The following is a 26796-nucleotide window of genomic DNA, read 5'->3' as shown; positions in this document are numbered from 1 at the left end:
CGTAACAAAAAATGTTTCAGCGGAGGCTTGAATGGTATCGAGTGGAGCATATTCTGATGTTATTAGTTTTTTTATTAGTAAAGGTCATATAAAGGTCAATTTTGTTTTTTTAAATGGAACGAGGTATTTTTTAATACATCGATCGATTCAGCTGGACAATCGTTATAAAAAAGTACTAACTATGTAACGTCGAAAAGTTAGTAGTTCAGGGGATATTTCAATTTAAATTATTTAAATTCTTAAGGCATCATAACTACCGCACTACGACGTTGGCTCTGTTTACCAACGTTAGGCTAGTACAACAGTAATGGTGTTTTAGAATTATTTAAATTTAAATATCCCCTGAACTACTAATATTTCGACGTTACATAGTTAGTACTTTTTTATAACGATTGTCCAGCTGAATCGATCGATGTATTAAAAAATACCTCATTCCATTTAAAAAAAACAAAGTTGACCTTTATATGACCTTTACGCGTCCACTCACGAAAAAACTAATAACATCGGAATATGCTCCACTCGATACCATTCAAGCCTCCGCTGAAACATTTTTTGTTACGAGTAACAATAGCGAGAAAATCAAGATGTCAAAATCGGGTGAGACACCCTGTATATGCAGGTCGAATTCCAAGAGAACTGCAAAACAAATCGCCGAAGAAACGCAAGTGTAAATAAGTTTACGAAACGTGCGTCGCATTTTATAAAAATGTAAACACATAAAACGCAGGAAATCGAAGCAACGGCTTCCTTTAACGGAACGGTATAAAGCAACACGGTTGAGGTTTGACCGTAGACACGTTTATTGCATGAGAAAATAGGTATAGTCATTTTTAGCGATACAAGGAAATTTAATTTGGGTGATCCTGATGGACGGAACGTTTATTATGATTTAAGAAAACAAGAACTGTTCAAGTCGTCATCAAATACGCGATAGTAGTATTGACTATTACAAATCTTGTATCTCGATGTAGTTGCGTTTTTTTAGTTTGAATATGCTTTGATACTGTTTGTTACCAGCTTACATTTTTCGAACAATAATGCTCCTATTCTATTGAATTTTGATCCGATAAACAAGCTGTTTTGGAAACAAATTATTTTTTATGTACAATAATAAGTACAATAATTTTAGTTTCAACTTAGATGTACAAATTCATTGTTTATATAAATTAATCCTGGTCCCGAATCGGGAATGATAGTTTCATGTCCGTAAATGGTACTCGCTTGATGACGCATTCGTATTAATTAACGAACATACGGCTAAACATAATTCGATTGTTCGACGTGTTTGGTACAATGCCATGATTTGCATCGTTTCAACACTGTCAACCGTACGCTTTTTATAAACTATACGCAGAAACGTGGTTTTACTTGAACTTCTGTTTAATTAAATTGTATATTAATAGCCAACAGTAAACGCATAAAGGTATCTAGAGACAACTTGAACCAAAAATTTGGCGTAAGGTAACCCCATTATTGACCGGACCCCCATTAGCAACCTCTTACTTATTGTGCTTTGTTTAAAGCAATAACAGGAGGAATACGTCCTACAAAACGTACGAATATTATACTTAAAGGTATATTATTTGCTATTTCATTTAGTAGAACATTTATTTCTAAGTAAATTAATAATGCTGAACGAGAAACAATAAAATCAAACTCTCGTAGCTCGCTTAGCATGGCTCCACAGTCCATAAAACAGTAAGTCATAGAACACAGAGTTACAATGTTGTTAGTCTATAATTATTCTCATTATAGAGTCGGTTATGGTTCAATGTACTATTTTTTTGTTACAAAGCCATGTGTAAAAATACCTACAATATTTTGCATTTGAATGAATTATAAAACAATTACACCTTTCAAAACGAAATTGTTTAGTGTTTACAGTATTTAATTTCTCAAGGCCCCGCGAGAGGTCGCACCATGTGTAATTTTTTCGAGTCGAGCATCTTTCTAATAAATTTTTTAATTTTTAAGACTCGAAAGTCGCAAATGCTCTTTAACAATAACAGAATGCAACATTTATTAGCAAACAAAAAAGAAACAGTGGCTGAATTTTCGGGCGAAAACGAGGAAGAATTGTACAGAGAATCCAACAATAAAGTGGATCGAATTAATGTTTTAATTAAACAAGTAATAATTTCATTTAGGATCGATGTTCGATTTATTACCATATATATAAAATATATAAATAGAATGGATAAGCAATGATTTTTATAAATAAATGATTCTTCAAGCTTATGGAACTGAAGGATTCGATTAACAAATATAAAAGAAATCGATATTACTTGGAATCACATTTTTCTGTTTTATCGATGAATATATGGGCGGGACAAATTAAATATCGTGAATTGCAAAAGAAAGAGGCCCATATTAGAGAAGCAATTTCCAAATTAACAAAACTATCTAAATTCAAGCAACAGGAATTGAGAAGTTTAAAATTAGAAAGAGCAGAATTTTCCTCCGGACAATGGTTCTTTCCGTTTTTTAATGAATATTTTAAATTACACTATTTTTGTATATACAAATGTTGCCATTTGTAAATAGAATTAAAATTTGTACATTCATTTTCGAATATATTTCTGATTGTGGAATTGTATAATTTTTTAGGAGAAACTTTCAAATCAAATGTGCGGATTACAAGGATAATTTTGTCGATGCACACGTGCAATATGTAAGCTTGATAACATATATGTCATATTTGCAAGGATATTGTTTTGATTATTTTTAAAAAATTACTGACAAAATATCTATTTTATAGTCGGTTCAAAATTTATCGGGAAATATAGAACAATACCAAAAGGAATACGCCAAAATACAAGACGAACTGTTTATACGGTCGAAAGAATTGGAAAGTTTAAAAATGGAACACTATTCGATTTGTTTGAACTCTGACGGAGACACGGGAGATATGTTAACAATTAATATCTTGTTGCGCGACATAATGTTGGTGCAACGATATTATAATATTTTGTTCTTACAATGTAAAGACTTATTTCGGTAATTGTTTGTTTTCAATTTTATTTGCAGGGTAAATAATAACATTAATATACTGCACAAAATTAAGTCTACCCAACGTATGTTAAAAAAACTGGAGAACAAAATAAAACAGAAGAAAGCGGTGCTCAACAATTGTTACAAATAATTTATGTTTATGATTATGTATTATGAGTTCAATGTAAACTGGTTATAAATAATATGTAGGTGTTTTGTAACTGTTGCATCGTCCGCTTAATTTATTTTTGCAAAAAAATCTTCCCGCGTAAACTGTTGCAGAGAGCGCCAGCCAGTGTCGCCCGGCGACGGTTGTTGGTTGGAAAATTGAATGTATCGGGAGCCGGTGTATTGCGTATTTGAAAATTATTTTTCAAAGATTCAGTATTTTTTTGAGTCAAAGGAATTCGATATTTTTAGAATAAGCTGACATGGAACTCACAGATGATAATTTGCTCACGCTCAGCGAATATCTAAAGCATACACTTAGCCCAGATATAAATGTCAGACGACCAGGTGAATATTAACCTCTTTACCATCAATATTTTAAAAGGAAGAATCGTTGAGCTTTTTACGCAACTGCGAACAAGTTAGTTTTCTCGATTACACGCAAAATATTACGGTTGAATTGTTTTTCATTTATAACGTATGTTCACAATTTACGATTAAACAGATCTACGTTTAGAAAAAAATCTGATAGCATGTAGGTATCAACAAGTTTTCACTTTGCTTAATATTTTTTTTCGTTAATTTAACTGCCTCTGTTAATCCATGAACGGTGTCATAATTGGAGATATTGTATGAGTTATTACATCATATTTTGATGATCATAAGCGTAAAAGGGTTAATGGATGTATTGCAGTACTGTAATAAATTAAAAGATTGAGAAAAGAGGCTTATGGATAGGTCTTGTTACAAACATCTAAAGTGTTTCTTTCGTGCATTATTTCTGTTTTTGTACTCTATAGCCGAGAAGTTTTTAGAATCTGTTGAAGTGAATCAAAACTATCCGTTGCTTCTGTTGCACCTGGTGGACAAGTCTGAAATCAATATAACGATTAGAATCGCCGGTGCAGTTGCATTTAAAAATTATGTCAAACGCAATTGGAAAGTGGTAATTATTTATTTTGCCCGTTAATATAACATTGATAAGATCTGCTTTTTTTACGTGTTTACATTCAACAGGAAGAAGATTCCGTGGATCGTATACACACGCAAGATAGAGAAGCTATAAAAAAGTTGATCATTAATTTGATGTTGCATTCCCCCGATTCTATCCAGAAACAGCTATCCGATGCTGTATCAATTATTGGCAAATACGATTTTCCAAATAAATGGCCAGAGCTTATAGACCAAATGGTCGAGAAATTCAATACCGGGGATTTTCATGTTATCAACGGCGTTTTACATACTGCACATTCTTTATTCAAGAGATATAGATACGAGTTTAAAAGTGAGATTCTATGGACGGAAATAAAATTTGTGCTAGATCAATTTGCCAAGCCTTTAACGGATCTCTTTGTCGTAAGTATATTGTTATTGAATCTGCAATAGAGTTGTAGAATATAATTCTTCGAATATTGAATATTGTGTTTTAGGCTACTATGAATTTAACGGAAGTACATGCGCACAATGTAGATGCATTGAAAGTTGTGTACAGTTCACTGGTTATACTTTGTAAAGTTTTCTATTCTCTTAACTTTCAAGTGAGTAAAATAAGCGATGTTCCAATCGTAATAAATACCATTTTCTAAATCTAAATAAATAATACTTATTTTATTTTTAGGACTTACCGGAATTTTTTGAGGACAATATGGATGTTTGGATGAAGAATTTGCACACATTGTTAAACACAAATGTTCCTTTTCTACAATCTATAGTACTGTTACATATTAATTTCTTTTTACGTTTATCTCTATAGCAATATTCATTACATTACTTTATGTATGTATAGGACAATGAAGAAGCGGGAGTTATTGAACAATTAAAGTCACAAGTCTGTGATAATATTGGTCTTTACGCTCAGAAATATGACGAGGAGTTCCAATCGTATCTGTCGCTGTTTGTAACTGCTGTGTGGAATTTGTTAACATCTACCGGACAACAACCGAAATATGATTCTGTATGTGGATCGAATATAAGTGCATATTTATTAAAATTTTTCTAACAAAGTTCTGTACCTTTGCAGTTAGTTTCGAATGCTTTACAATTCTTAGTAACAGTGGCAGATCGTGTACAATACAGGCATCTATTTGATAACCCGACTACTTTAAGTAGTATTTGCGAGAAAGTGATAATACCCAATATGGAATTTAGAGGTATTTATTAAAAGTGGTATATATAAAACACGTTTTACGTTCTTCCAAACGTTTAGTATTGTTGATTTATAGTAAAAAATAATTTAATCAACAGAATCGGATAACGAGTTATTCGAAGACAATCCTGAAGAGTACATCAGACGTGATATCGAAGGCAGCGATGTGGACACAAGGAGACGCGCTGCCTGTGACTTGGTTAAAGTACTTTCAAAGTCTTTCGAAGCAAAAATAATGGAAATTTTTGGCGCGTACATACAGGTACAAATTTATAGGGGTAAAGTAAACTTTAATGTGTTATAACTATTAGAAGATTAAACAAATATATAGAATGGTCCAATAAAGATTATAAAGTTTCATTTGAAAAAGGGATGCAGTTACGTCTTTTTACATTTTTTTTTTGCCTGAAAATAGTTTTTCTCAATTGCGTAGAATATCCTGTGTATCATCGTATTTTTATTCTATTGATTTCAGGTAATGTTACAAAATTACGAAGATAAACCTACCGAAAATTGGCGAAGTAAAGATGCTGCAATTTATTTAGTAACTAGTAGTGCGAGCAAAGCTCAAACGCAAAAACACGGCGTCACACAGACCAGCGAACTAGTCCCGTTGCCACAATTTGCGATGCAACATATCGAACCCGAATTGGTCAAACCGAATGGTGCGCAAAATTAATTTCATACAAATGTTCGAAACGTTTTTTAAGCTCTTAATTTTTAACAATGCATTTCAGTAAACGAGTTCCCAGTACTTAAAGCAGATGCAATCAAATTTATTATGACCTTCAGATCAATATTACCAAGGGAAATGATAGTTGGAAGTTTACCACAATTAATTAGGCACCTGGGCGCTACGAATATTGTCGTTCATACGTACGCTGCATGTGCGATTGAAAAAATACTAGCGATCAAGGGGCCAGATAATTTTCCTATGTGAGAATGTCAATACTTTAATCGATATCGGAATTGTTTTGTACACATTTTATTCACGATTGTAACATTTTTATTTCAGAGTCAAAGGAAACGATTTATCGCCACTGGCACCGAATTTACTAAAGAGTTTATTCGCGTGTTTGAACATACCTGGTTCAGAAGAGAACGAATACGTGATGAAAGCTATTATGAGAAGCTTTGGTACTTTGCAAGAGGTTGTCGTACCATTTTTAGCAGACCTTCTGCCGAAGCTCACAGAAAAACTAGCCGTCGTATCCCGAAATCCTAGTCGTCCAAATTTCAATCATTATCTCTTCGAAATTTTTGGCCTGTCGATCAAGTAAGCACTATACATTTGACGAGAACAAAACTAGAAAAATTTGCATCGGTACTAAGACTGTAACATCTTTAATAACGTTTTCAGGATTGTTTGTAAAACGAATCCAGTGGCAGTCGCGTCTTTCGAGGAAGCATTGTTCCCGATTTTCCAGGGGATTTTGCAGCAAGATGTTTTAGGTAAAATATTTTGTTGACATAAGTATCTAAACTTGAATTTTATGATCTTTAATCGGGCAAATTCCTTTCAGAGTTTATGCCGTATGTTTTTCAAATTCTTGCTCTGCTTTTGGAGTTACGAACGACCCAGGACGTACCGGAACCGTATTTAGTATTGTTTCCATGTCTTCTATCGTCCGTGCTGTTCGAACGTCCAGCCAACATTCACCCGTTAAATCGATTATTGAGAGCGTTTATTAGTCACGGTGCACGTCACATCGTAGCGCAAGAAAAGATAAGTGGTCTGTTAGGAGTATTTCAGAAACTGATCGCTTCGAAAGTCAATGATCACGAAGGTTTCCTGTTGTTGCAAAGTATCATTGAACATTTTGCACCGTAAGTGTAAGATGTTACTATCGTGCATCGTTTCTCTCCAACGTTTTTATCGACACTGATCCAATTTTTTCAGGAATGTATTGGAGCCATATATGAAACAAATTTTTGTACTGTTTTTTCAAAGACTCTCATCATCGAAGACGACAAAGTTTGTAAAGGGTTTGATCGTATTTTTTGCGTACTATATTATTAGATACGGTTCAACTAGTCTGGTTACAATCATCGATCAAATACAACCTCAGTAAGTTACTTTGAGCACAGTTACTTTCAGTTCAGTTTACAGTGATAATTGTTGCTTTTCCTTTTTCAGAATGTTCGGTATGGTCATGGAACGTGTATTAATAGCAGATTTGCAAAAGGTATCGGGCGACATTGAGAAAAAAGTAACCGCAATCGGGATTTCAAATTTATTGATCGATTGCCCAGCAATGTTAGAAAGTCCGTACAACTCATATTATCCGCGTTTATTAGCAACATTAATTGAATTCTTCGAACTCCCGCAAGATCAGAGCACCGTACCGGAAGACAATATATTCCCAGAGATTGATGATACGCCCGGATACCAAGTAGGATATAGTCAATTGATCTATGCAAAAAATGCTCCGAAGGATCCATTAGAAGGTAAGGCCGCAAGTACGCGTATTTTATTATATTCGTTCAGTTGCATCTTACTTTACAGTTACGTTTTAATGAAATAGCTATTGGTGACGTGCGTTTACATTTGGCGCAAGGACTAGGAAGATTGTCACCAGGACAGTTGCCTAACCTTCTTGGTCAAATCCCGGAGCCCAACGCGAACCACCTAAGAAACTACCTCCAAACGGCTGGCATTACTGTTGCATAATACGAGCTAGACATTCGAGATAGATTAAAAATTCACCTAATTGCTCGGAAGATAAATAATATTGAACTGAATAAACTGTAAACAAAGAGGCGAAAAATGTTCATTTTAGCGATATTTATATTACAAACGCCGTGAAGACTGAATATCGTATCGCTTGCCTATCATATAACTTTGAATATTTCAACAAATATTTATCATTTTTATATGATACTGTTTGGAGTCTGTGACTCCGATAAAACGTGAGAGCTAAATGTGATAACACAAAAAGCATTTAAACGACCGGTCGCGACGTCTTATATGTACATGAAACATTCCCGAGGAATTTAAATAAATTTAGAATTTTTACAATAACAAATACGAGACACCGCGCCTCTTTATATTAGCTGGTTTTTTAATTTAACGAATATGTGAATATGTCTACTGAAATGATATCGTATTGTCCGATGGCCTGCGAAGAAATTAATTTTAAATGTACAATATTTGAGCCTACTCTTTTTTATAATAATTATTAGACAAAAAGTTTAATCGCATTTTGTATTTCAAATAAACTAGTTCCTCTGTTATTTCCCCTTATCTATAGCTTTAGTATTCGTAAGAATCTCATATAATTATGGAGAAGTCGGAATTACATTAAACTGCCTAAGTAAAAGTAATAATTTGTCGAAAAAATATACGATCGTTATTGTTGAACAAAAACGTTATAATGTCCCTAGTCTCGTTATTCCCAGGACACTGCGTATCCGAGATCCGAGTTTCAGTTAAAACGTACATCCCTAGGAATTATGTAACGGTTTCTATGAAAACTCGGTTTGCGACAAGACTACGCTAGTGTCGAGTGTAAAACTGCCACGCGAAAATATTACCGATCTGTGTGCAATGTCAGTTATCAATGACGTGTATTATGGCAGTGTAGTGTTCGATGTTTTTCACGTAGCATCTGACTTATACTTATACTTGCATTAGGCAAATAGTTAGTAATCAACGAACAGTAGCGATACAATGGCGAAAATAATTTTCCCATGGCTATTGTTTTTGACGTGTACAGTTTATCGTGTATCGGCTTTCTACTTGCCGGGCTTGGCTCCTGTGAATTACTGCAAGAAAGAAGAAGTCTCGGAATCATGCAAAGTGCGTATATGAAAAAGTGCTTAACCATTTTTTAAATTGGTTATGATCGCATTGATTATGTCTCTTCTTTCCTTCGAATATAGCCGGAGGCAATAAGAATTTATCGCCGATCGTTTATAATTTTTTGTTCCGTTCAATTTCTGCGATTTAATCTTCGTTTCTTTCCCCCTCTTTTTAAACGTTAATTACTGTTTTTAATCGTTTCGAACGTGTCTCAGCGTAACCTTTCGTGACATGTGACTTTCAGTGTCGAAATTGAGCCACGAAAGGTTTAATCCTAGCATGATCAAGGCTTTGCTTTTTTAAGTTAAATTCGTAATGTCAAGTTTCCCTGCTAGACACTCTGGTCAACATTTATGTTAAAAATGATAATAGTATTTTGTGTATGCATTTGTTTAAAGTAAGTTATGCTTGCGTAGTATTGTTTCATTATCCGTTTGGTATAAGCTACGATAGGAAACTTTGTCACCAATATCTGAAAAGTCATGAAACGAACAAAAAGTATTAATTTGTATTTTAATTATAATTTATTAATATTATTAAAATTACATGTTAAGATTACATGTAACATGTAACTTATTCTGTTTTGCTTAACATACTGTGTATTCTTCTTTCCTTATTTAGGCTGAAATTAAACTGTATGTAAATCGTTTGAACACCGAGAAGTATGTAATACCGTACGAATACCATCAGTAAGTTTTTACAAAGTTTATAAAGAAACGTTGTTATATTCTTGCTCGGTTTTACAAAATGTGAAATTAACGCGATCCACATTTTTCAGCTTTGATTTCTGCACTTCCGACGAGAGCGAAAGTCCTGTCGAAAATTTGGGACAGGTTGTGTTCGGAGAACGTATAAGGCCATCTCCGTACGAGGTATGATTTTGATTTTGCTCGTAATATTATTTTATTATAAAATTTATAGCACGATAAATAATAGCAATGGGATTGAAAATATTTACGTGTAAAATGCACATTAATTTGCATAACGGTAGTAGTAAACATCAATTTTATTTGTAAATTTTTAGTTGAGGTTTCTGGAAGACAAAACATGTGTGGTTGCTTGTAAAAAAACATACAAAGGAGGAGACAAAGAGTCTGAAAAGAAATTGGACTTTTTAAAAAAAGGAATGGCACTCAGCTACCAGCATCATTGGATAGTTGGTAAGATTTAAACGATAGAATTAATTAAAATTTTAAAAGACATAGTTTGGCATCGGTGTTTTGATCATTTCGTAGATAATATGCCAGTCACGTGGTGTTATCTATTAGAGGATGGACGACAATATTGCAGCACTGGATTTCCTATGGGTTGTTTTTTTCGAGAAACAAGATCTCAACAGGATACTTGTAGCATTAATGTAAGTACACGTCAGCATTATATTCGAATTATAAAATGAAGGAACCCCGTTTTCAAGACATGCTTTCCATAAATAATATTTTAAAAATATTTATATTATTCCAACTTAACCGAAAGGCCCAGTACTAAATAAAAGTAATAAATTCTTTTTTTATCAGGGCGCAATTAAAAAAGCAAAAACTTATTACCTATTTAATCATGTAGACCTTACAATTACGTATCATAGTGGTGCTAAAGAAGAGTGGGGATCTGCATTTAAAGAAAATGGTGGACGTATAATATGTAAGAACTTTGAAACTCTGCACTTGTATTACAAATTGTTTGTAACGCTACATTTTATTAAGTTTCGTATTTGTACATTTAATAGCTGTTAAAGTGGTTCCTCGAAGTATAAAACATGATGTTGTTGCTAATTGTGATAATAAAGCATTGTTAGATATACCACACGATCCACTTCCCGTTGACAAAGAATTAGAGGTCATTTATACATATTCCGTAAAATTTCTGGTAAGCTCTTGCGTAATAAAATATCTCCATCAATTTTTCGTTTGAAAAACTATCATTTGTATTTTCAATTTTAGGAGGATAATACGATCAAATGGTCGTCTAGATGGGATTATATTTTAGAATCTATGCCACACACAAATATCCAGTGGTTTAGTATTCTTAATTCGTTAATAATTATTTTGTTCCTTTCTGGTATGGTGGCCATGATAATGCTTCGAACATTGCACAAAGATATTGCACGATACAATCAGGTACATTAAAGGAATGTCGTTCTTCGTAATCGACAACATAATTTTGTTATTTTTTCTATAAATAATTTAAGAAGGAAAAATGACACTTTTATCTTTAGTTTTACGTCGTAAAACTACGACACTTCCGTGTCTCTGTTGCAATAACGCAGGCTTGCTTCCAGATAGAATCAGGAGAAGACGCACAGGAAGAGTTTGGCTGGAAACTGGTCCATGGTGATGTGTTTCGACCCCCGCGAAAGGGGATGCTGCTCTCTGTTTTACTTGGCTCTGGTGTCCAAGTATTTTGTATGACGCTCGTCACGCTTGGTAAGTTTTTAAACGATAGTCGACGTAAGAAATTTAATAAAATTTTACCAAATTACGCAGCATTCGCTTGCTTGGGATTTTTATCTCCCGCGAACAGAGGAGCTTTGATGACGTGTGCCATGGTTTTGTACGTTTGTCTTGGGACCATCGCTGGCTACGTATCTGCTAGAATATACAAGAGTTTCGGAGGTGAAAAATGGAAGTCAAACGTACTGCTCACGTCTATGCTGAGCCCTGGGTAATTAAATTTATTTAGTCAATAGTAATCTTACCGATCGAACCTATATCGAATGAATTTTCATGTGTATGGATTGTATATACAGATTAATGGGAAATCTAGGGAAATGTTTTTTTTAATTTTATTTACAATACGTCGAAATATCCGTATTTTACAGAATCGTGTTCAGTTTATTCTTCATAATGAATTTGGTATTCTGGGCAAATGGAAGTTCAGCTGCTGTACCATTTAGCACTCTAATCGCACTTCTAGCACTCTGGTTCGGAGTATCTCTTCCACTAACATTCATTGGTGCTTACTTCGGCTTCAGAAAAAGGGTAATTTATAACTTTGTTTCTCTTATCGAAGCAACAAACGAGTCGAAACGTCAGAGACTTAAATGGACAAATATTAATATTTACAGTTCTTAACTTTCAATAACTTAACAGCTCAGATCTTTCTTCTTTTTAACATTAAAACGGTTTGGAACATGTTATACGGAAAAAAGGAACGAATTTTTATTGCAGCCTCTGGAGCATCCTGTGAGAACCAATCAAATTCCTAGGCAAATACCGGAACAGAATTTTTATACGCAACCAATACCAGGTGTAATAATGGGTGGAGTTTTACCTTTTGGATGCATATTTATACAATTATTCTTTATACTTAATTCACTGTGGTGAGTATAAAAAAAAAAGGTAAACTAGAAACGATACAATCTCAATAATTGAAATCTCTGTAATTCCCCGAGTTATTTTAAAACGATTCTGTTGACGCTTATGATCTACAAGACATTGTTGTCAACAGTGCTCGTATCAAGAATGATATAGAGTGCTAATAAAACCATAATTTACACAGCTGTATCGTCTCGTTTGATTTGAGATCGCATCGAATGAATTATGAAGACATTTTATCGTGTATTTGTATTCTTTTACGAATATGAAATGTTCACAATTTCGATAATGAAAGTACAATTTCCTGGTATATTAATAAATTTGTTTTCCTTTTTTCCAGGTCAAGTCAAGTATATTATATGTTTGGGTTCCTTTTCTTGGTGTTTCTCATCCTCGTTATCACATGCTCGGAAACGACAATTTTACTTTGCTATTTTCACCTTTGCGCGGAGGTAGATAATTACTCGAATCGATGATAAAACACGAATTTATCAAACGTGTACATTTACATTAATCTTTTCTTTTGTAGGATTATCATTGGTGGTGGCGTAGTTTCCGAACATCCGGTTTTACCGCTTTTTATTTATTACTATACTGTATACACTTTTTCATGACTAAATTGGACATAGAAGATGCTACGTCCACGTTCCTCTATTTCGGCTACACTTGCATTATGGTTTACTTATTCTTTCTCCTAACAGGTAAAAATTTTTAACTCGAATAAAAAGCAACAGTTTAATATTAAGAATATATTGAAATTGATATTAAGACTATATGTTTCGTATGTTTAATAGGTTCGATTGGTTTCTTTGCCTGCTTTTGGTTCGTACGGAAGATCTACAGTGTCGTAAAAGTCGACTAATGTATCAGCCAGTGATACTGAAATAAAATGAACGTGGTATGAGTAAATAATAACAAAAATGAATGATATTGAACCTTAATTTTGTGAAAAATGTTAATACACGAGTATCGGGCCCTTTTTATGCACGAGCGTAGTATTTCAAAAAGATATACAATTTCCACTTCGTGGCCACGAAATAATTTAATTTATAATTTTTATATTTATTATCATTTTTAGTTTGATTACAGAATGATTAATAAAGTGTCGAATTTCTACTTCGTGGCCACGAAACATTGATCTATATTTTTATGCGATTAAAGTTTCGACTACTGTTTAGTGAACGTAAATTACTATAAATTATAAAACAACAATTAGTTGACTAATGCTTAACGATGACTTACATTGCAATAAATTATAAAAAAAAAAAAAGAAGTTTCGCTGCAGCAAGAGTTTAAGAAAGAATCGACTAGTATTTGTACAAAATCTTGCATTTATTGCGGAAGATTTAGTGTTGTAAAAGTCGATCAACGTATCAGTCGGTGATACTAAAGTAAAATGAATGTGGTATGAGTAAATAATAACAAAGATGAATGATGTGAACTTTAATTTTGTGAAAAATGTTAATACACGAGCATCGGGCCCTTTTTATGCACGAGTGTATCATTGCAAAAAGATTTAAAGCTTCTACTTTGTGGCCACAAAATATTAATCTATATTTTTATGCAATTAAACTATAAATTATTAAAAAAAAAAAAGATCTCGCTACAGCAAAAATTTAATAAAGAATCGGACTAGTATTTGTACAAAGTGTTGCCTTTATCGCGCAAGATATCAAAATGCTTGTTTGCCGACGCGTCTGAATAATTTTTTCCGCTTCGAAATGCGTGCATAAAAGGGGCCACGGATCAGGCCATTAATCATTTGCTTTGTTACCTGAAAATACAGAGAAAGTTTGTAATTGGTTGACTTGCGAATTAATCAATACAGTCACTGTTATATATTCCTTAGTATTCATCCTTTTCGATAATGTGGTAGACGTATCAAAGCTACAAGGGTTACATGTATACATGTTACAAATAAATTGTGTAATCCAGGCGTGATGTCTAATTATTAGAGATACTGTTTATCATAATAAACGCATAATTACAAGTATAAATTTACAATGTAAATAAGAAAACATCTCTGTCTTATATATTTAATATCGCCAAATATTTTACGAACATTCTGGATTATAAATTTTAATTGTAACATATACACAGACGTTTCACCGTACTAGTAAGATCGAATCCTTTATGGTCTTACGTTCTAGCATTATATTTTAATCCGAATCCATCGCCAACATTTTGCCAACCGCCAAAGTTACGATTACCCATACGCGATAACGTAATTTAAACTTTTATAATACTTCGATAATAAAATTCATACATTTGCATAATACTTTCTTTAGTTACAAATATATTAACATTTCGTTGACTTTGGTCACACAAAAAAATGTTAAATAATTTTATCAATTTTGTTACAAATTATTTTCTTCGATGAAGTAACTTCTAATAAATTTGTTCTAAATACGAAAGATCCTACAAACTGTTATACTCGATCAAGATCGCGAAAGAGACTCGAGTGTGTACATCTTCCGAAAATGAACTCTTATCTAGTCCCTGATAACAATTGTTTTTGATTTTAGATTTGTATATGGCTAGTATAAATACACATCTTATAATGTATATTTGTATTTATTTGCGCGCCATAAAACTGGCAGATCTATCCAAGCGGTTGGCATTTTGTTGAGTGTTTGAATAGTCACTTATAAAGAATACAAATTATTTCACGATATAAGTATTTACAACCCTTTAAAGGCGATTATTGCGAATGGTTAACGAAATGTTAATTTTATCGAATATTATCGATATACATATTGCGATGGTTGTTTCGGTCGAACTGTTCTTTATAGACTTCAAAGAGAGTATTCGTTTCTGTACGCTTGGGGAAAAAAAAGAAAAAGAATGTCAGACGGTGTACAATTACCATGGTACCAAGTTTCTATTCAAAATATGGACAATTTTCACAAATAACGGTCGGACAAGTTTGGCTCGATCGCAGGACGAATATACACGAAATGTGAAAAAAAAAAAACACTGGTAATGAATTTGGACGCTGAACTGGAATTTTTCTTCTTTTTTTTTTTTTTATTTTTCTATCGATAGTATTTTGTGACTGAAATATTTTTAATCAATGGCTGACATGCACACATCCTGTAATTCGTGAATTTTGTAAGTTAAAGCAATTACAACGTTAGCGTTAATAATGTTAATATAAATAAAAATCGAATAAGTTCACGTAGACGTTTCTCTACTCACGACAATGCACCGTGAACGTGTCCCCGGATCTGTTCTGTATCACAACATTTTCCTCGTTAAAACGGTTCCTTCTCAATTACATATTGTAATGCTTGGAGAAAAAAAATGATACTTCGCATCGAGAAATATACAGATATACAGGGTGTTTCGGACTCGTATGATTTTATTAGACTTAAGGTGCGAATGCGACATCGTAAAAGAAATTTTTATATCGAGATCTGAGGAAATATTAAATATTCTATTTAAAAAATTCAAGGTGCTGTATGACTACCTGGAAACCAGGCAACATTTCTTTTTATACAGCAAATACATTACTAATTACTTGATATCGTCACGTTGCGAGATTCACCCTGTTAATATCAAGTAAGAAGAACAGAAAGTCCAGCGTGTTAAATCTATCGATAATAGATAATAAACGAATGAGGGACTTTCGATCATGAAAACAGAGATGTTTCTAAGTCATTAATTCCTAAGTCCTGTAACTTTAGAAAACAATATTTCCTAAACGAGGCGTTCGCAAGCATACTTTCTTTACTTTACAGGCTGTGAATTCCAAATTAACCCTTTCGCAGATTCTATTCACCTTATTGCAAATCAAGCTTTTCTGAAAAGCTTGTTTTCTTACGCTACTACGATAAAAATAAGATTCAATGTAAAGTCATTATTCCGAAATAATAACCTTATCTATTACTTCATTTTTGAGTCACCCACAAGGTGAATTTGGAGAACAAAACCTGTATGGTCCTGTATTCGTGCCTCAAGGCTGGTCATTTAAATTCGAAAACACCCTGTACATTAACACGAGACTGAACGTTACGAATAAATTCGTTTTACCATTTAAGCACGTATGCTTTTTTTTCTTGTAAATCTCGTCTCTCGAACTTATTGGAGGATAAGTAACAAACGTTGTAAATATGGTATCGTAGAAAGTAAGTGGCAAAATGTACTTTCGCACATGTCCTATATAGTGTTTTACATTTATTGATAATTTTACAATGTCATATCACGGAATATCGAATCATACTTTATGTACAAACGTGTTTCTAGCCGTGCGATCCCTTGCTCCGTGGAAGCGAGAAACGCTAAAACTTTATATGCTACTACCAAGTCTGTGGTAGTACATGTCAAACTCAAGAAAGTCAGGCTACTTTACTAATAGACGAAACAAAATTGATAATGATTCGAGGGAGAGAAAATATTCCCGACGATGCGTGGGGACGACTTCTTCCGACAGTCTCGTCATCTCGGCGTTTTTAGTCGTCGATTCCGACGACTCGGCCGAATTTCGATGTTTTTGCTTTATTTTTTATTTTTCCCCCGTGAAAAGACAAACTGTATTTCTCGACTATTACGAATGCTAAGTTTCATGTTCTTTTCTACATGGACAGGTTATTTTTTTTTTATTTTTTTTTTATTTTTTTTTTTTTTTTTTTTTTTTGTTCAATGATCCTTCGATTTCCAGGGCTCGTTTCGCGATTATCGCGCTATAGTGTATTGTAGAATATGATGCGTGTCCCCTAGACGATGCGAACACCGTCGTGTTCGTTCTATAGTTACGCCGCTCTGTTGGATAGTCAACGTTGACCTGTAAGAAGTACAGTTTAATGCTGAAACTCATGGGAACAGGGAAATCGGGAAGCAGGACGTGTCTCGATCGTGCAAAAAATCTGTACAATTCGTCAACGAAGCGACAAATCGAAGAAAAAAAAAAAATATGAGAAAAGAGAAACGTAAAAGACACCCGAAGAAGCGTGCCCTTCGACGGAACGAAACTCTACCGTTGTTCTAAACTAAGAAGCTTTAACACTCCAACGCGATATATTGAAACGCCAATTGGTAAAACAACCTGCAAAACTAATCGAACGTTGAACTGGTTGAGAAACCAAACATTTAAGAACACGTTTAGAATGTTTGTCGACTTTAAAAAGAAAGAATCTTGTCTTGTTTTTTTTCTGTTCTGCAATCTTCAACCGCCTTGAAATGGAAATGGTAAAAATCGGAGTTTTTGCATTAAAGAGGGAAAGGTACGTTTATCGATAGTGGGACAATCAAGAAAACTATTTTCTCGGGCTGCGACGACGACGGCCGTCCCTGTTATTTCTCTCGGCGCGTCTCATCTCTTCTAATCTCCGAGCGTGTTCCGCCATATGTTGCCTTCTCATTTCTTCCTTCACTACAATCTGTAACCGCGTAAAATTGTCAAACAATTACGGTTATACAAACGGGTCAACATTGACTATTAACCCCTTGCCGGTTTCGTAATTTTTACTAAATCGCTCCAAAGACTCTCAGTTACTTTTTTTTTTAATTATTTAGATACGTTACCTTAAAGGAATATTCCCACTTAGGGGTGTCGATTTTAGGCAATTTTTCTCTAATTTTTTTTCACTAATTATTATTAACGTTCAAGTTATTGCGTGTTTCTTGCAGTCTTTGGTTGCAACGATTGACCAAACGGGTAAAACTGAACGGGTAAAGGGCTAATATTCATATGCATAGGGCAGACGTTTCTTTTTCTTATCGTGTAAGAAAAACGAAAATCATGAGAAAATTTAAAAATTGTAGATTTGCCTATCTTTCGTCGTAGCTCACTCAAGGTATCCCAAAATCGACGCACCTGCTCGTTTGTGAGTGGTAACCAGTATATGCACGGCGTTGCCTTTGTCTTCCTAAAGAGATCGTCTAAAAGCTTAGCCGGTGGTGGTTCGTCCTCTTTCTTTTTAAATTTACGAGCTGGGGCTGGAAGATGTGCCTCCACCGCGGGACTCCGACTCCTTTGCCTCCTTTTTTTATCGTGATCCTTCTTTTCACGCTCCTTTTCTTTTATGTGTTGCTGGCCATCTTCTTTACCTAGGTCCCATTCTCGGACTACCATCACCTATTATTCACAAAATATACAGATTAACAAAAAAGCAAAGAGAAACTTTATCGACCGGTGAACTACTGGAACAATTCTTTTTTATTCGAACTTTTCCAAGAAAGAATCGATCAGAATGAAAGTACCTTTGTGTTTGTTCTTTCCTCGCGGTTCCAATCCTGTTGCCACGAATCCGACGGCACAAACGGTTCCGTTTTTCTTGGAATGGACTGATCTTTCGACAACTCGCGTGCCAATTCCATATCGTCTTTGGTTGCATACTCAACGTGAAGCCTTTTTGGATTCGAAACAGGCCAGGATATACCGTGCAGCGCCTGCCTTGTCTCAAATGCCTGGTCCTCATTGGCGTACTGTTACGTTTCAATCAACGTAAAATTATAATTTGTTTGGGCATATCGTCAAATGTAATAGAAACCTTACATAAAAATACAAATGTAACACTTCACTTTATAATATTCAATTAATAAAATATGTATGTTAAACCGAAGCATTTTACACTTTTATGCTTCGATTTGACGTATATATCCCATCGGTTGAATGTTGTAAATGTAAGCGTTTCAATACTTTTATGTACGAGTGTATGGTATACGCACCTCTACAAAACATTTAGACTTGATTCTGTCCATCCAAAATCCATTTTCAACGATCGAGCCAGTGCGCGAAAGGAGCTCTTTAATTTGATTCAGAGTGAAAGGACGAACCAGATTTTTAATTAGAAGTATGTTCGTGGGCTTCGTAGCTGGTGGACTAGGGGATTTAACGTGCGGTGTCTCTTTCACAATCGATATCTTTCGTCGGGCTGCTACAAATCAGAATTGAAATAATCACTGCACGATGTACTTCCAAGGGAGCAATTAAACTATTTATATACCTATGTGATTATCGATCTTTCCATCCGCCTTTTTCGCGGTGCCGTTCTTTTGCATAAGAATTTCATCGCCGGACTTATTATCGTTCATTCCATCGTTCGAATTGTACCATTTTTCGCCAGCACGATAACGATCTCTGTCTTCGTCGTCGTCCTTCGATAGACGAACCTCATTTATTGACAATGGCCTCGCTCCTGGCACCAATGCCTATAACATATAGGCATTAAAGACTAGAACTTTCACTAATTACAATACTAAATGTATCGACGCATTTTAAAAGTATAGTTACAGGGCTTTAACTCTAGATTTATGGATTTCAGATTTCATACTTGCAACTACAAAACTCATAATTATTTCTTAACAATCTACAATAACCATGTAAATATACAGAGTAACCTATTTAAATGAAAAGATATGTACAATCGATGTCCGCAAATTCAGAGTTATGAATGTTTGTATGAATATTAACGAAGTTACAACGCGTTATAAATTAGAAACGGTTGCGTGTATTTGCAATGAAACAAGTCTTTCTAAGTTATGAGCGAAAGTATTACTTTAAGCGAATCCGTAGAAATCGAAAATGAAGGTGCGGTGTCAGTAGATAACGCAATGCCCCATCGACGTTTTCTCGGAACACATTTTGATTCTTGTTCGACACTATCATGATTTTCCTATGAAATATGATTAAAGGATTAATTAGCAGCGTACATCTTTCGAGACCATTTGATAAATTGTATCTCTGATTAATCGTTTCGAAACAACGAACCTGATTTGGAATACTGGTCTCGTTATTTGCATTTGCATCGGTATCGTCCTTTTTCACATCGTTTTTCTCCGTTGTCATTCTTACAGAGCTGAAACAAAATATATGCAATTGTAATGAACGAGTAATCGTTAGAACCGTTAGCAAATTGCTGCGCAATTTATACTTACAACGATCTCTTTAAGTTTACTTTGACGGGTTTGTGAGTCACCGACAGAGCTGCTGTCGATACCGAATATTCTGATTTTTCGTTAAGGTTGTCCAATTTCTGTTTGCTTCCTTCGTTATGTTCCGTCTCTATCTCCACGTTATTCAACATGGAATTGCTTTTTGCTTTCGGTGACTGAGAATGATCTTTTTCTTCGTGAGAATCCTTTGTACTAACTTTCTCCTCTTGCACATAAGAATCTACCTCAATATCTCTTTTAATAAGAGGTTCATCCTCCGAGTCTGGCGTGTCGGAATTAGACGAATCTCGATATTTGGTTCTGTGCTTTCTGCGACTGGCACATGACATTCTGCCACTAGTTCTGTTACTTTTCGTACGAATCTCGTCGTTAGATTCGGACGACGAATTTACTTCGCAATCTTTTCCTTTCGCATTATCATCCTCGTCGCTGCTCGTATCTTTATGAATAGTTTTGATACCGGTGTCTTTGCTAAATGCTTCCGCTGTCTTTTCGCTGGTATCGTCCACAGATTTTTCTTCCTTTGGTATAACGTTTATCTCCTCGGATGAATGGTTGCCGTTTGAACTAGGAGCCAATATGGTTGTACTACTCGACTTTATGGGTTCACTATCAGCGTTTTCGTTGGGGAAATTTGCCTCATTTGATTCACCTTGCTGATCTATGTTTGGTTTATCGTCAGACAAGTTGGCTGAAGTGGTTTCAGGCAGGATCTCCTTGCTATCACTTACCTCTTCGTTGGAGTCCTGACCTGGGTATGAAGAGGAGGGATCGTTCGGCTGTTCAGCGCTACTGAGCATTCTTGTACAAGAAACCAGTTGCTCGTCTGCCGAGTCAGCCTCCTCTGCAACTCCCTCACCACTTTCTTGCCACTTGTTCGATTTTTTCCTACTCAATGATGTATCAGGCGATGCTACTGACATGTTATGTTGTCTACATAACTTCAGCTTCTGTATCTCGCCAGGCGATGCATCGGCTCTTGCCACTTTCCAAACTGACCCACCACTGTTGTCCTCTTCATTCTCTTGCGGTTTGGTCTTCGTATCCGTTTCGGTCGATGAAACTATTTCATTGTGTTCTTCCACCGTTTCCAATTCCCTTCTTGGGTGAATTAACACGGTCGATTTCTTTTCTATATCTTTACTGCTCACACTTTTAGCTGTTTCATCTGTAGTTTCCTGCTCTGGCGATGTTGAATGCATTCGCTTAGCACTTCTACGCGTTGACTTTCTCGTTGGCTTTTCGACTTCCTTTTCTGGAGTCCCTTTGGTTTTGTTTCTTTCGCTTTTGCGCCTCATACCTACAACATACAACGAGAACTTGTTTAAAAATTCAATTCAGCATTACACATAACTAACGCTATATAATTTTTTTAAAACTAAACAATATATATTTACAAATTAGATTCGTTTGCGAATTAAATTACTTCAGAGAATGCTTTGACAAAAAATACATTTTTAAATATCACGTGGTAAATATTTATTTGCAACTGTGTTCTTTACTTCTTTGGACGTACGAATGTATCCTCAGATTTATGAATACCAGCAAGCATTATCACTATTATTAAATTATGCGTAATATATGTTTTAGTGTGCTTCGAAAACATTATATAATTAAAGGGAATATATTATGCTTATGCTAGATTTTGACTTTATAGAGACGTTGTACAAAGATTTTAAATAGAATGTAGAAAATATAAACGATGTTAAAACTATAAATATATATAGAACGGTTTAACAGATTGCTGCTACTTTTTAATAACTAGTATTGTAGTCTAAGATAATTTGTTCATATTTTTAAGCATCTTGTATTTATTCGATTATCCGACTCTTTCGTAATATGTATTTAATGCTTTTTACGAATGTAGAAAACCTAATTTAGATTTTCTATGTAATCTGTGTCTCAAATTGTATTATAGAAGAAATACAAATTACGATTGAACTAATATTATTCAATAACATTTCTTCTTACTTTTTGATGTAGCTAAAAAAAAAAATTGATGTTTATAAACAATGAACATCATAAATTCAAAGAAAAAACAAACATCACAGTTGGCAAAAAGAGAGGATTAAAATAATTTTGTTAGATATATGCTGTGTAGTCACTTAATGATCAAATTATTGTTTTATTCGTTATTTAATTACCCGATTATTCAAACAAATAACGACAAATTTTCCACATTGTACAGGCAAAAACTGTACCGTGCGAAACAAATAGATAGCGTCTATATGTATTAGTCGATTAAGAAACGTTTCCAACAGTTATTTTTGATAAATATTTACTCGAAAATGTTCGAGTAATATCCGACTCCGATTTGTGGTTACCTCAGAAACGCGCGGGCGTTCCATCGCCTGAAAATCATACTCGGCTACTTACTCAATAAACACGCTTCTTCGGTTAATTAGAAGTCTGTCAAGTACGTCGCGCCTTCTACGAATTTTATTGACACATAAATATTGTACTTCACTTGAAACAACGTCTCCTATGATGCTTCTAATAAACGTTCAGCTACCGTACTCCATCGAATACGAACGTTTTATATCGCATCAGATTGGTTTGTAAAATCGAAAACGTCGGTGCGGCAAGTTCGTTCGAAAACTCTATCGCCTCGAAAAGTGATTAAAAAATTGTTCGTAAACTTGCTCACCGCGTACGATTCCAAACGTTGCTTGGAAACGGGGTATAAGCCGGTTTAACGTTTAGTAAGTTAAATCTAGTAAGTAATTTGGTTACGAATTCTGCATAATAATGGAACTGGGCAGTCCCGAGCATTGGTCTTTATTAGAGATGACTAGAATTGCTATTTGTAAATGACGAGTGATTTGTGATCGCTATTGATTAGTGAGTCAGTTAAAAACCAACGAAGTATTACCTATATAAAAATTAAAATGTCAATACATATATTAATCATATGAATTAATGAAAAATAACAACAACCCAACGTAGTATTATCTATATAAAAATAAAAAAATCAAACAAAATAAACATGTAAATTCAATGCATATATTAATTATATGAATTAATATTATTGTTTCTTGTAGACGAGTAACTACCAGTGGGCAGCACTGATTGGTACGGCGCGCCAGGGGACTCGGAGCTACTCGCTGCTGATTGGTCCGGAGCCCAGCGGTGGGGATCGACGTCGAAGTTATAAGTAAGGGCACGCTCGCTCTAGAGTCATTCCTGTAAAAACTCCGCGAGTGGTCGGACGTAGCTATTAGTCAAAATCCTGATATCCTTCGCAGCGATCAGCAAAAACAACTCTAATTTCAATCAAGATCGAAGATGGTCGAGCAAGAAGAGTGGCGCCTACGCAGCACAGTCAAATTCTGGTTTGAAGAGATCATTCAAGGACAGCTGTCAAAAGGAACAACTCTGGTTTCTTTCAAGATGAATAAAATCATATTCTTCGTGTTACGAACTACTTTGGTACGGAACAACTCTTGAACATCTTTTACTAAACTCGGTTACTCTGTGTTACTGAACAACAAAAATAAACGTTCCATTCAGGATCGAGAATTCTGGTTTGCAAAGATCTTTCGCAAACAGTGATCAGAACGAACAACTCTGGTTCCTTTGAACGTGAATATGAGCAAAGTCTATTTTTCACGTGTTGAGTGTAAATTTAATCAGCTGTTTATACTCAATCGTATTAATAATATACATATGTATACGTATGCTCATTCATACGAATAGTAAAAATAACTTTTTTTTCAATAGTTAAAACATAATTAGGAAGTCTTAAATGTGTATTTTCGTGTACATTTTTTTTCATTATAAAGTTTGTCTATGTGTCTATATGTGTCGGAATGTAAAAATGCCCGAGATTCGAAATTCAACTGTTCAAGATCAAGAAGGAAAGGCTCACAATACCCTTCTTTCTCGATTTCCCGAAGTTACACGAATCATGTTTCCGTTAGACGCTAAGGAAGTTCGTCGTAACTAGTGTCGTCGTTGATGCACTGAATTATGCCAAATCTGGCTACACTGTTTGGGACAGAGGTGAACTTGATAGTCATACAATAAACATTGTTAACGTTCACGAAGTCAGTTTTTATTATACCGGTTTAAACAACGTGCCTATGATAGTAGATCGTCTCTCAGTATTCATTAGGAAACGAATCCTACAGTTAGTGATTTAGCACGCCCATCTCTATTTTTAGTGGATTTGTTTTGTTTATTTTTTTATCAACGTTCTAACCTAACAAGTAAACGTAATAGAGAAAAATAATTTAACGTTTGTAGTGACGTACGGAATTATAAAAAGTGCAGATTTATGATTTTATCATATTTATATAACATTCTAAAGTTTAAAAAATGGGAGTTATTATTCTTCGTGACAGTTTTTATCGGTTTGAAATGGTCCAGGATTATTACGTTCCGACCAGACGTAGATCATTTGATCGAATTACATAAATGTCCAGCATGTTTTGGTACCTCTGCTTGTAACGATATTCGTAAAGTAGATATCACACCGTACGATTCCTATTCAGCATTTTCTTACTTCTTCGGGGTAAAGAATGTATTTTTCGGGTTCCTTGATGGAAACAAGGTTCTGTTAAAAAAGTTGGCACATTCGACCGAATTAAATGAATTCGATCGAATGCTTTGCGAAAATAAGAACTTTGCTCATATTTGTACAAGGGATTTAGAGAAACTGTACAATGAAACGAATATTAATTTTTACGAGCTTGTTGTACAAGAAGTCACGTTAGATTTTACAAAGGATAACTTGAGTCGTTTAAGAGTTTGTCCGAATACACAACGTTTAAGCAATCTTTTACAGCATATATATCTTAATAATAAGCACGTTGATTCCAAAATACTTGATATTAATATTTGGACGTCCATAGTTCTTAATCCCGAGCCTCTCATACTTCAGGTATTTAAATTAATTTAGAATATTTAATAGATAAAAGCCATAAATTAGGTCTTTTGGATACTTGTAGGAAAAAGCAGAAATTTTCTCCCTCTTTCACTTTCCAAATATAAATTATAAATACCATGTCATGTCCTAACTCGTTTAAAATTTGAATAGAATACATTTGGGCAATGCTATGTACACGGACATTGAATAGGAACAGTAGAAGAAAATAGATATGAAATGTCCATCAATTTTAAGAACATCTCCCATAATAAAATATAAAATATTATGGATTTGTTCATAGATATTATCTGTGGACAAAAATTGGCCGGTACCAAAATATTTGGGTGCATGCGGACGTATTGTAATCGAAGAATACATCGGATTACCGTTGACATCTTACTATAACAAACCGTGGTTACTCAGAGCTAAAATAGCTTCAAGTATTTTAAATGCTGCTCACATGTTCACTTATAGAGACAATGACTTTGGGTTTTATTTAACCGACGTATCAGCCGATAATATAGCCATCGATTCGAATAATAATGCAAAGTTCGTGGATTTAGAAAATATGATTATTGTTGATAAAAATTTTTTATCCGAAGGTAATGGCATTGCAAATCTAACGTACCGTATTTAATCAAATATAATATATATGCGGAGCGATGTTAAGTTTTGAACGAATAATATTATTCAGTAGTTTGGTAAATATATTTTTAGAAGAATCAACAACTTGGAACCGATTACAAGAAAATACTGAAAACTTGAATTGCACAGATTGTTTAGTATATTCTCCCATTGAAATATGTGATCACAAAATCAGCGATCACAATTATTATGCAATATGTAAGGTCAGTTATTTAAAAGCACAGGATAATTACTAACAAAGTATAAATAACAGTGTATATATCAGAGAAAACATTTTTTACCTTAACATTGTCTTGAGTGAAAAAGTTTTACATTTTACAGATATTATTAGCATTTAATATAAATAACAGTGTGTTTCCTGATGGTCTTCTACATAATATACCTGCAGATATATTAAAGAATTATCCAAATGTACGATATTTAACTGAACAATGCGTCACACCTCAGAAACCATTCACTAGAATAATTGCAGGAATGCAACTTAAAGAATTACTAGATACTATAATAAAAGACGAGGAAAAATGAAGAAATAAATTAAATCAAGATGGGTTAGTGTTTAGAATTATTGAACAAATATTTACAGAAGCGTCGTGTCGTATAAAAGTTTTACATAATATAGAAAATAATTATTTTTATATATGTACATATTATTAAACAAATTTGTAATATTTCAATGTATTCCTATTATATTAAATAATGTTTAAGGAAAGTTGAAAACCTTATAAATAATATATTTTATACATACAATGTTTCAACACAAAACACGAAATTTAGAACTGATAATAGTAATACATTAGTAATTTGTAATACTGCATGCAGAAACTGATTCGAATACTCATAGTGCTGAAAACACTAGGTGCAATTTTTTAACAAACGCACGACTTAATTATCGAACAAAAAATGAATAGAAATGTGTAATTATTACATCGTTTAATTTTTCGATGAATGTACAAACTAAATATATATACTG

The 26796-nt window shown here is 34.1% G+C and overlaps 4 protein-coding genes across 6 annotated transcripts; 3 read left to right on the top strand and 1 right to left on the bottom strand.

Annotated features, from left to right (window-relative positions):
- The first annotated feature begins 3393 nt into the window (after positions 1-3393).
- On the top strand, positions 3394-8387 carry LOC122404428 (exportin-2). Of its 2 annotated transcripts, none has more exons than XM_043408375.1 (16): positions 3394-3507; positions 3960-4105; positions 4177-4515; positions 4590-4697; positions 4778-4870; positions 4946-5113; positions 5180-5309; positions 5404-5567; positions 5781-5970; positions 6043-6241; positions 6321-6581; positions 6666-6757; positions 6829-7132; positions 7206-7373; positions 7443-7753; positions 7831-8387. In XM_043408375.1, the coding sequence occupies exons 1-16, from the start codon at positions 3423-3425 to the stop codon at positions 7974-7976; spliced, it is 2904 nt and encodes a 967-aa protein (XP_043264310.1). In that variant the 5' UTR covers positions 3394-3422; the 3' UTR covers positions 7977-8387. The 2 variants fall into 2 exon arrangements, with proteins under 2 accessions (XP_043264310.1, XP_043264311.1); XM_043408376.1 differs by having other exon boundaries at positions 7443-7765.
- Positions 8388-8833: 446 nt separating this feature from the next.
- LOC122399250 (transmembrane 9 superfamily member 2) lies at positions 8834-15593 on the top strand. Its single transcript, XM_043399802.1, has 15 exons — positions 8834-9104; positions 9729-9796; positions 9886-9979; positions 10132-10267; positions 10343-10464; positions 10622-10745; positions 10831-10970; positions 11045-11221; positions 11383-11527; positions 11588-11765; positions 11923-12082; positions 12272-12423; positions 12759-12870; positions 12948-13119; positions 13213-15593. The coding sequence occupies exons 1-15, from the start codon at positions 8976-8978 to the stop codon at positions 13278-13280; spliced, it is 1977 nt and encodes a 658-aa protein (XP_043255737.1). The 5' UTR covers positions 8834-8975; the 3' UTR covers positions 13281-15593.
- A 1455-nt stretch (positions 15594-17048) lies between these two features.
- Positions 17049-22832, bottom strand: LOC122399242 (apoptotic chromatin condensation inducer in the nucleus). Of its 2 annotated transcripts, XM_043399790.1 has the most exons (10): positions 22691-22832; positions 20297-21614; positions 20130-20217; positions 19918-20034; positions 19366-19570; positions 19088-19296; positions 18620-18844; positions 18234-18494; positions 17645-17796; positions 17049-17201 (listed from the first exon to the last, which is right to left on the bottom strand). In XM_043399790.1, the coding sequence occupies exons 2-9, from the start codon at positions 21610-21612 to the stop codon at positions 17674-17676; spliced, it is 2544 nt and encodes an 847-aa protein (XP_043255725.1). In that variant the 5' UTR covers positions 21613-21614; positions 22691-22832; the 3' UTR covers positions 17049-17201; positions 17645-17673. The 2 variants fall into 2 exon arrangements, with proteins under 2 accessions (XP_043255725.1, XP_043255717.1); XM_043399782.1 differs by having other exon boundaries at positions 17049-17796.
- Positions 22833-24183: 1351 nt separating this feature from the next.
- LOC122398590 (divergent protein kinase domain 2A-like) lies at positions 24184-26411 on the top strand. The gene is made up of 4 exons (XM_043398633.1): positions 24184-25196; positions 25483-25783; positions 25899-26029; positions 26148-26411. The coding sequence occupies exons 1-4, from the start codon at positions 24591-24593 to the stop codon at positions 26349-26351; spliced, it is 1242 nt and encodes a 413-aa protein (XP_043254568.1). The 5' UTR covers positions 24184-24590; the 3' UTR covers positions 26352-26411.
- Positions 26412-26796: the final 385 nt, after the last annotated feature.

This window comes from Colletes gigas, unplaced genomic scaffold (assembly GCF_013123115.1).
Source record: "Colletes gigas isolate AHSC1104 unplaced genomic scaffold, ASM1312311v1 Colletes_gigas_Sc00002, whole genome shotgun sequence".
Classification (NCBI taxonomy): Eukaryota; Metazoa; Arthropoda; class Insecta; order Hymenoptera; family Colletidae; genus Colletes; species Colletes gigas.
Note: the sequence above shows the minus strand (reverse complement) of the source record. Positions and strands in the feature narration are given on the sequence as shown.

What these genes read in the sequence shown, in the direction of transcription:
- LOC122398590 (XM_043398633.1), top strand. Translation starts at nt 24,591, where the DNA reads ATGATTTTATCATATTTATATAACATTCTAAAGTTTAAAAAATGGGAG. An exon ending in CCGAGCCTCTCATACTTCAG is followed by an intron (nt 25,197 to 25,482) that starts GTATTTAAATTA and finishes ATTTGTTCATAG; the next exon opens with ATATTATCTGTGGACAAAAA. An exon ending in ATTATTATGCAATATGTAAG is followed by an intron (nt 26,030 to 26,147) that starts GTCAGTTATTTA and finishes TACATTTTACAG; the next exon opens with ATATTATTAGCATTTAATAT.
- LOC122399250 (XM_043399802.1), top strand. Translation starts at nt 8,976, where the DNA reads ATGGCGAAAATAATTTTCCCATGGCTATTGTTTTTGACGTGTACAGTT. An exon ending in CATATTCCGTAAAATTTCTG is followed by an intron (nt 10,971 to 11,044) that starts GTAAGCTCTTGC and finishes TTTCAATTTTAG; the next exon opens with GAGGATAATACGATCAAATG. An exon ending in ATATTGCACGATACAATCAG is followed by an intron (nt 11,222 to 11,382) that starts GTACATTAAAGG and finishes GCTTGCTTCCAG; the next exon opens with ATAGAATCAGGAGAAGACGC.
- LOC122399242 (XM_043399782.1), bottom strand. Translation starts at nt 21,612, where the DNA reads ATGAGGCGCAAAAGCGAAAGAAACAAAACCAAAGGGACTCCAGAAAAG. An exon ending in TTTCTACGGATTCGCTTAAA is followed by an intron (nt 19,571 to 19,917) that starts GTAATACTTTCG and finishes TATATGTTATAG; the next exon opens with GCATTGGTGCCAGGAGCGAG. An exon ending in AGGAAAGAACAAACACAAAG is followed by an intron (nt 18,495 to 18,619) that starts GTACTTTCATTC and finishes TGTGAATAATAG; the next exon opens with GTGATGGTAGTCCGAGAATG.
- LOC122404428 (XM_043408376.1), top strand. Translation starts at nt 3,423, where the DNA reads ATGGAACTCACAGATGATAATTTGCTCACGCTCAGCGAATATCTAAAG. An exon ending in CGAATTGGTCAAACCGAATG is followed by an intron (nt 5,971 to 6,042) that starts GTGCGCAAAATT and finishes AATGCATTTCAG; the next exon opens with TAAACGAGTTCCCAGTACTT. An exon ending in ATCGATCAAATACAACCTCA is followed by an intron (nt 7,374 to 7,442) that starts GTAAGTTACTTT and finishes TTCCTTTTTCAG; the next exon opens with AATGTTCGGTATGGTCATGG.